General features: G+C 37.1%; 1 protein-coding gene across 2 annotated transcripts; it reads left to right on the forward strand.

Annotated features, from left to right (window-relative positions):
• The first annotated feature begins 270 nt into the window (after nucleotides 1-270).
• On the forward strand, nucleotides 271-8,628 carry LOC111778499 (Beta-glucosidase, GBA2 type family protein). 2 transcript variants are annotated; one of them, XM_023658373.2, is made up of 18 exons: nucleotides 271-1,118; nucleotides 1,225-1,335; nucleotides 1,447-1,503; nucleotides 1,586-1,662; nucleotides 1,761-1,860; nucleotides 2,054-2,127; nucleotides 2,580-2,680; nucleotides 2,769-2,872; nucleotides 3,424-3,477; nucleotides 3,558-3,613; nucleotides 3,712-3,750; nucleotides 4,274-4,415; nucleotides 4,554-4,738; nucleotides 5,137-5,204; nucleotides 5,402-5,474; nucleotides 6,020-6,081; nucleotides 6,178-7,477; nucleotides 8,083-8,628. In XM_023658373.2, the coding sequence occupies exons 1-18, from the start codon at nucleotides 1,038-1,040 to the stop codon at nucleotides 8,342-8,344; spliced, it is 2,946 nt and encodes a 981-aa protein (XP_023514141.2). In that variant the 5' UTR covers nucleotides 271-1,037; the 3' UTR covers nucleotides 8,345-8,628. The 2 variants fall into 2 exon arrangements, with proteins under 2 accessions (XP_023514141.2, XP_086975189.1); XM_087119063.1 differs by lacking the exons at nucleotides 271-1,118; nucleotides 1,225-1,335; nucleotides 1,447-1,503; nucleotides 2,054-2,127 and having other exon boundaries at nucleotides 1,590-1,662.
• The last annotated feature ends 396 nt before the right edge of the window (nucleotides 8,629-9,024 follow it).

Raw genomic sequence — 9,024 nt, forward strand, 5'->3', positions numbered from 1 at the left:
TAATTATTATTTTAAAAAGTTGATACAGTTAAAGTGGTTTGAATTGATAAGAGTGTTTTATCTATAAATAATGTTTTAAAAAATATTGGATAATTTAGCGTTACTTTATATATAAAAAAAGAACCATTCATATGATAAAAATTAAAATTCAATAAAAAAAAAAAAAAAATAGCCGACGCCGACATTATTATTTTTTTTAATTTTTTAATTTTTTAATTTTTAATTAGTTTCATCATCTTCTTCTCCAAAATAAAAACAAGAAGAAAGGCAAGGCGGTAAAGTATTTCAGAGGAGCAGCTCCGTTCATATTCCGAATCTCAACCTTACAGCAACCGGACTGTGCGCCACTTGGCGATCAACCAGCCGGAGGTGAAACCAATTGACAGGTGGCTCTCCGGCCACGGGCCACGTTGCTCCCTAGTATCTAGCTTTCTGCGCCAATCAATTGGAGGCTTCTGTATTGTTCACTCTTTTTATTTTTTTCTTTTGGATTTTCTTTTGGCAAAGGTTAATTTGATTCGAATTCCGTGAAGTTCGGCTCTATTTTGTTCGTAAAGTGGACTGGAATTCAATTCGGTTTCTTCAGCGGCGTGTTGTTTGTTGGTTGTGGTTGTGCTGGACAGAATTCAATTCGGTTTCTTCAACGGCGTGTTGTTTGTTGGTTGTTTTTGTGTGGATCGGGCACCGATCCTTGGATATTTTGGTTTTGGATTTGGATTTGGATTTGGTGGTATGGAGGTTGGTAGGATGGGGAATGAGAGTTGTTTTTTGATTTCGAATTAAGGTAGTGATTTGCTTCAGCTTGGTTTTTGATTTGGCGTTTGCTGTACACTCCGATTTGGGGCTGGTACTTGTCGTTTTATTCGTCCTTGATTGGAGCTGAAGGGAGTTCCGTGGCTTCAATTGACTTGGAAGAAGGATTTGATTTTCAGAAGGAATTGCGTTTACGCTATCTTAGGCATTTTATATTTGGACCTCTGTGCTTGTTCTGGGCTATATCTTCACTCATCATCTACAAGTGATTTGAATTTCTCAACATGGTTAGTGGAAATTTGTTTCACTGTAGAAAGAACTCTTGGCCGCCGGACGAATATATCAGCAAGTCGACTTTGCAGCTGGTAAGTTCATTGGAAATGCTTATTCTCTTCTGAAAACGTCATGAATGTTTGTGAAATTTTGACTTGATTGACAAATATTCTTTTCAATGTTCTTCTTCCCTTGCAGTTTGATTTTGATAGTGCTTCACCACCTGAACAAGCGTGGAGAAGGAAATTGAATGGCCATGCGAATCTTCTCAAAGAATTTAGTGTCACATTTGTTGAAGCAATTAAAATGGTAAGTGATGGGTTCTCGACATTTTTTGTTGCTGCGCACGATATCATGTCTCGTCAATTATCTTCTTTTATTGTTCTTTCTTTTGAGTGATGTGCAACCCTACTGCTATAGGTTCGTCTTGGTATTCGTTTGTGGTCTTACGTAAGGGAAGAGGCTTCTCAAGGAAGGGTAATTTACTCTTCAAATAAAAAAACAGCTTATTTCGATACTTTTGGACTTTGAAACCAATAGCGAAACTTAATTTGTGCAGAAAGCACCAATTGATCCATTCACCAAAGAAGCTTGCAAACCTTCAGCATCTCAAGGGGTTCCACTCGGAGGAATGGGGTATGTTTCGGGTCGATGGGCATTATACACGGTAGTTCGCTGTCCAACGTTCAATTGTATATTCTTAATCTCATGGGATTTCTTTAAATGTAATACAGAAGTGGCAGTATATCCAGAGGTTTTAGAGGCGAGTTCAGGCAATGGCAAATTATTCCTGGTACATGTGAAGCTTCTCCTGTCATGGCCAATCAATTTTCTGTAAGCCCTACCCTTCGACTATCTTCTAGGATATTTTTTTTACAAATGTATGAGTATGAAGTTGTATTTAAGAGAATATATAAATATTAGAAGAATGGGAACATTCCTATATGTATATTTTTTCCTTTACCGTCTCTGCACTTAAAACGTGTTTTGTTTTCGAAGTGGTTAATATGTTCTCATGGTTATGCAGATTTTTATATCTAGAGATGGAGGAAATAAAAAATATGCGTCTGTCTTGGCTCCTGGTCAACATGAAGGCATAGGGTGAGGCTATCAGCTTATGAAGCCTCATTTTTTAAAATTCCACTTCTGTAAAATGCTAGATTCTTAGCTTCATTTTATCAGCTTAACATAACATGGGTGCCAATTTGTTGATGCACGTCGTATTACACATTCAGATACTATCTCTAATCTTCCAGGTCCCCAAAGAAGAGCCAACTGTAGTTCACCTAGTTATCTGGAGGAATCAATGTTCTGTATTGAACATTTGTGCCCACAGGCTGTTGGTGTTATAGGGTTAGAAAAATATTTGAACATTTACCTCTAAAATAATCAAACCAAGCCTCGTGTTCTCTTTTTTTTTATTCGTACAATCCATTAGATACATATGGGGGATTTGTGCTAGCAAATCATGGAATCACTTGTTTCTAGTTTTAGCAAAAAAAATTTATCTAATCAAAGTTCGGGCAGATTCTGAACATAATTCCTTATTGTAGGAAAGCTGGAGACTCGGGGATATCATCGTGGGGATGGAATCTTGACGGTCAGCATTCCACATATCATGCTTTGTTCCCTAGGGCATGGACAGTATATGATGGTATCATTCTGTTCTTTTTTTTTTCTTTTGGTTTAGCTATGTTTTCTGCCCTTTCTAACTTATCATTGATTAATGGCAATTTTTTCAGGTGAGCCTGATCCAGAACTTAAAGTTTCGTGCAGGCAAATATCACCATTTATACCGCATAATTATCGAGATAGCAGTCTTCCCACTGCTGTTTTTGTATATACGGTATGTTTTCTTAGTAATAATCTCATGCAGTTATTTCAACAAGTTATGCTTCTAGCTATCAATGAAAATTATTTTTTTATTTCCTTGAGCATCAAGATTTCTAAGTATCTTTTGTATGAGAAAGGAAACTCAAAGTTGAGTGTTGCCTTTAAGTTTTATTCTACAACTGGCATTTGGATTTGATATTGTTCATAACATGGTCCCACTAATTAGTTGCTGCACTCGACGGGGAACATCTTAGAGACAACTGATATTGATTTGTACTATAATCTTGTTTATTCCTCTTTCATTTGAATTCTTTTGTTGGTTGTTCTATGTTGCATGAAATAGTTATTTAACAAATTTTTTCTCTCTCTAGTACTTTGATTTTAGAAGTAAGAAATGATGGTTGTCTCTACATTTGTGGTGTGTTTTCTGCAATAGCTTTTTGTTGCATTGCAGCATTCTATTATTAAGCCTTTTCAATTATGGAGGTCAATTTTTTTGACAAATAGGTTTACTTGGTTTTAGTTCCTTCTCCTTGATATTAATTTTTGTATTTATTCTTGTAGTTGGTAAATACTGGAAGGGAAAGGGCGAAAGTGAGCCTTGTTTTTTCTTGGGCGGTAAGATATTTTCTTTATCACTACTGTAATGCTATTTCCTATTCTTCCTGATCTAATCAACAATTATTTTTTATCTGCAGAATTCAATAGGAGGAATCTCACATTTATCTGGCGATCATGTGAATGAGCCATTTATGTGTGTACAAATCCAAATAATATGTGATCCTCCCTCTCTTTCCTTCTTTCTTTCATCCTGTCTAACGTCTGATATTTGAATGTATTTTCCTTTGATAGAGGCGAAGATGGAGTATCTGGAGTGCTTCTACATCACAAGCAAGTCACCAAACCTTATATTCTATTTTACGGTTGGTTGGAAAGTGTCTTGGTTAATTGATCCCATGTCTTTGAACACAGCCAGAGAGAGAGAGATAGAGGAGGTTGAACACTATAGTAACATGTTTGTCATTGAATAGATAAATAGATGTTAGAAAATTTGAAAGAAAAATGAGAGTTCTGTAATGTATCGAGACTATACATGATGTGCTATATCCGAACTTAAGTTTCATGATCAATGGACTTTTGATTGATATAAATCAAGTAGGCATTAGTGTAGCGAGCTTTGCTCATAATGATTGTGGAAAGCTATTGTTGATGACTTGGGACAACTTCACTTTGTACTATTATCTGTAATGTTAGAAACTGACCAAGTTTATGTTTCCTCATGTATTGTCGATGAGTACTACTTTTCCTGTTCTGTTTTTTATAACTCCCAACTTAGTTGCTGTGTTCCTTGTCTGACAGCTTGTGGATATGGTAGGCCTGTAAAGAATTTAAAAGACATGTGCATTTGTTTCAGGACTGCGAAAGGGAATCCTCCAGTTACTTTTGCCATAGCTGCATGTGAGACGCAAAATGTTAGTGTGACAGTTTTGCCATCTTTTGGACTCTCTGAAGGAAGTGGCGTCACAGCAAAGGACATGTGGGATAAAATGGTGCAGGTGAGAAACTTATCTTTCTACAGCCTTTTGTGGGGATGAGCAAAAGTTCACTCAGTTTTTGTTCCTATCTTATTGTTGTGTTTTGATGGCCTTTCAATATAAATACAATATATTAAAAGCATATTCAATTGTTGAAAGGATGGGCAATTTGATCGTGGTAACTTCAGCTCGGGACCAAGCGTGCCTTCCTCACCTGGAGAGACACTTTGTGCTGCAGTTGCAGCCTCTGCATGGGTGGAGCCTCATGGAAAATGCACTGTCGCATTTTCTCTTTCATGGTCATCTCCAAAAGTGAAGTTTCTGAAGGGATTCTCATATCATAGGTAGGTATTTGTATTTTTTTTTTATTACAAACCAAACATTCATTAAGATGAGTTTGGCAACAAAAAAACAGAAGGCCATATTTGGTAGTTATTAGTAAGATATGTATTTGTCTTCATTTTTTCTTTTCAGATTCAAGTGTTCGGTAATTATTAAATAGAATCTTTGATTTGGTTTAAAATCATCAGCGAATGCCCACCATATTTTTGCCTGCCGAGTCCATTGAACTCTTTTGATCATCTTCATACCTCGTGTATATGCTCATCTATACAGTTTGGGGACAAGAGTTCATTCTTATAAACTAGGAACGTATATAAGTTATCATGAAAAAATGTGTTATATGGAATTATGTTTGTTCAATGTTGAACAATATAAAGTCTTGTCTTGCTCTGTGTTTCAGGAGGTACACAAAGTTTTACGGTACTTCTGAAAAGGCTGCTCAGACTTTGGCACATGATGCACTTACAAGTAAGCATCTCTGACTTATATTGTCCTTGATCCGACAAACTTTTAAACAATGTTCTGTTTAGGATGACCTGTACATTTTTATTCTCTCGATGTACTTCTTAATCATATACTTCACATATTCCACTGATTCTTTAAATTCAATGAACTAAGCAGGATGATAAATTTTATGTCTAATATCCTTCTTAAATCATCAACAGATTATAAAAGATGGGAAGAGGAGATTGAGAAATGGCAGAGGCCTATCCTCATGGATGAGAGGCTACCTGAATGGTAATAATTGTTCCATCGTTGTTAATTGTATGAATATTTTGTGGAGTTTGTTTATTCTTGCCTCGTTCCTTCAGGGAAAACCCCCTTCAACACAAACTCTCTAATTCATGCTTTTAAAATTTCAAGAACTCAATCATATTAAAGATGGTTTACGAATGATGTAAGGGCATTCTTGGAACAGGTTAAGTTTGTTATTTAGCATTGGAAAAAATGTCTGTTTCGAAGGCTTATCAGAGACTACTATTGATTTTTAGGTGACTTGTCTAGACCGTTGGAAGTAATATTCTATGGCTGTATATTTATCAACTGGTTCTTGACGATTGTATCATTCATGTTGGATTAGCCATGTGGCCAAAAATTAATCAAGTGTGGCCTAAATAAAAAAAAAAAAAAAATCAGAAACCATTTTAGAAACCGAATCCTTTTAGGACAGAGTATTTCACTGATACGTGTATTTTCTGTATTTCCTTGTGTCCCAAGGACATGAGCCACTTTTTTAATACGATTTACTTCTATGGCTTATGAGCGACATCTATTTTCTGCAGGTATAAGTTCACATTATTTAACGAGCTTTACTTTCTGGTTGCTGGTGGCACAGTCTGGATTGGTACTCAGCTACTTTAACTTCTCTTCTATGAACATTTAACCATTCATCTTTGTAACGGTTGCAATATAACATGTGTTACTTCTATGGTACCTACAGATTCTTCCGTAGTGGGTAAAAAAATGGCAAATGATCACGATGAACTAGTAGCTAGAATAAAAGAGGATGATATGAAAGCTACAGAAGCTAAAGTTAGTGGCAGGGGAGAAGAAGTCTCCAGGACTACGACCACCACTACTCTTAATGATTTTTCTGGTGTTGAATTTGATGAAGAAGAAAATTCTACTTCTAGTTCCCATGTAAGTGAAGATGAGTTAATGGTTCCATTGAAAAGTGGCTACACTGACCGCTCTTATCAAACATACAAAGTAATGGACCCGGGAAACACTGAGGAAGATGTTGGTAGGTTTCTGTACTTGGAAGGAGTTGAATATGTAATGTGGTGCACGTATGATGTGCATTTTTATGCATCCTTTGCTCTTCTCGAGCTATTTCCCAAGATTGAACTCAATATTCAACGGGACTTTGCCAAAGCAGTCTTATCAGAAGACGGAAGAAAAGTGAAGTTTCTTGCTGATGGGAAATATGGAATCCGTAAAGTTAGAGGTGCCGTTCCACATGACCTTGGGACACATGATCCTTGGAATGAAATGAACGCTTACAACATCCACGATACAAGCAGGTGGAAGGATTTGAACACGAAGTTTGTGCTTCAGGTTTATAGAGATTTTGCTGCAACCCGTGACATGGCATTTGGAGTTGATGTTTGGCCGTCTGTTCGGGCTGCGATAGAATACATGGAACAATTTGACAGAGATGGTGACGGTGTAATTGAGAACGATGGATTTCCGGACCAGACCTATGATACTTGGACTGTTCATGGTATTAGTGCATACTGTGGCTGTTTGTGGGTTGCCGCTTTACAAGCTGCAGCAGCAATGGCCCATGAGCTGGGCGACCAAGAGTTTGCTGAAACGTGCAAGAGCAAATTTCTAAAAGCCAAACCAGTTTTGGAAGCGAAACTGTGGAATGGTTCCTATTTTAACTATGACAGTGGATCAAGTAGTAATAGTAAATCAATACAAGCTGATCAACTAGCAGGGCAATGGTATACAGCATCCTCTGGTTTGCCTCCTCTGTTTGATGACTACAAAATCAAAAGTGCTCTAAAAAAAATCTACGACTTCAATGTGATGAAAATTAAAGGAGGTAGGATGGGTGCTGTAAATGGGATGCATCCTAATGGAAAGGTGGATGAGACCTGCATGCAATCTCGTGAAATATGGACAGGTGTTACCTATGGTGTTGCAGCTACAATGATCCTTGCCGGTATGGAGGAGGAAGCATTTAAAACTGCAGAGGGTATATTCCTTGCTGGGTGGTCAGAAGAGGGATTTGGGTAAGTAAAAAAAACTCACACTAAACAGTTGCTACTCTTTATCTAATTCCCTCTATCTTTTAACCAGATCAATAGCACTTCAGATTGCTCTTACTATTTGTGCCACCCTGTTTCTACTAAATATTATTCATTGAAACAGTCTACTTTGCCACTTATAAAGAATTTATCAAATGCCTGCTACCACACAACACTTGTAATCAGAGTGAAAGAACGATACAAGATCAATTCCTTATGCAGTAGAAATTCACCCCTGCCTTCAAATTTTCAATTTCTTTTTTCTTTTTAACTCTCAAGGCATTTTTTGTATTTGTTTTTAGGAGTTCAGAGAATGGGCTATAGGATTAGAACCTCAGATCTCTTGGCTGGTGATATCTGTCTTAACTGATTGAACTATGCTTAGATTAGTGAACTTCTGTCCATTTTATACGAGATGCTGATTTGTACTTCTTCTTTGATTCTATGTAGTGTGCTTCCATTCGAGTGTGAAGTTTTTTCAATTACAATCTAGGACATACCACCATTTTCCTATCATAATATCAATCTTCCCGTTATTCTTTCACAAAGCTCCATTCAGTTGATCTTATTTCTTTCTCTACTGCTCACAGGTACTGGTTCCAGACCCCCGAGGCATGGTCCACGGACGGGCACTACAGATCCCTCATATATATGAGACCACTGTCTATCTGGGGTATGCAGTGGGCATTATCCCTACCAAAGGCGATACTCGAGGCCCCAAAAATCAACGTAATGGACAGAATTCATGTATCCTCTGCCAGCACAAAGTTCTTCCACCATGAAACTGGTGTCAGAAGGATCGCTACAAAAGCTAAGTGTTTTGGTGATTCTGTTTTCAATTGTGCATGCTGATGCCTTTTTTTTCTTTTCTTTTTGCCAATTGACCCTTATAAAGTTGTCTTTGCAAAACCATGTCATTTGCTGCCCCAAACCTTTCCGACAGTTAAAAAGAGTAAAATACTGAGGGTAGGTTTGGAGAAAGCATGTTATTAGAGTTGTGTAAGTAATGGTGGAGATAAGACACGGGGTGGGTCAGAGCCTAGATAAGCTTATTCTCTCGGCAGCATCTTCATTCTGTCTATGAAAATGTTTGTATAGAGAATCATTTGTCATAATAATTGATTTATTTTCATATACCTACTAGATTCTTTGTCTGAATTACGGAACAAAAAGTTTTACAGTTTGACTATGCATCTAATTGTTAGGAAGATTAGCCACATTGAGTAAGCTTTTTTAGTTTTGGGCAAAAGGAGGATGATTATTTGGTCACCTCGGGTGTAACGTACGTTATATACGTTACTTTCACAGCCTAGCGTCTAGTTTAACAATTCGAGTTTTGTTCTAAGTTAGCACATGCCTTCCTCGGCATTCTCGAACAATTAGAACAGCTAATCGTTAACAAAATTTTGAACATTTGTCCCATCTCTCTAGATGTGGTGCTACAAAAACAATAAAATTTTTAGGAAAATAAGAGGGATAAGGAAAGACAAAACCTGGGAATCCCTTGTCTGGTGAAACATAGCTACCTCAGA

The sequence above is a fragment of the Cucurbita pepo genome, chromosome 17 (genome assembly GCF_057944985.1).
Source record: "Cucurbita pepo subsp. pepo isolate OVF chromosome 17, ASM5794498v1, whole genome shotgun sequence".
NCBI lineage: Eukaryota > Viridiplantae > Streptophyta > Magnoliopsida > Cucurbitales > Cucurbitaceae > Cucurbita > Cucurbita pepo.

Coding starts and splice junctions, on each gene's coding strand:
- LOC111778499 (XM_023658373.2), top strand. CDS start 1,038: ATGGTTAGTGGAAATTTGTTTCACTGTAGAAAGAACTCTTGGCCGCCG. Junction 2,681..2,768: donor GGCATGGACAGTATATGATG/GTATCATTCTGT, acceptor CAATTTTTTCAG/GTGAGCCTGATCCAGAACTT. Junction 3,614..3,711: donor CATGTGAATGAGCCATTTAT/GTGTGTACAAAT, acceptor TTCCTTTGATAG/AGGCGAAGATGGAGTATCTG.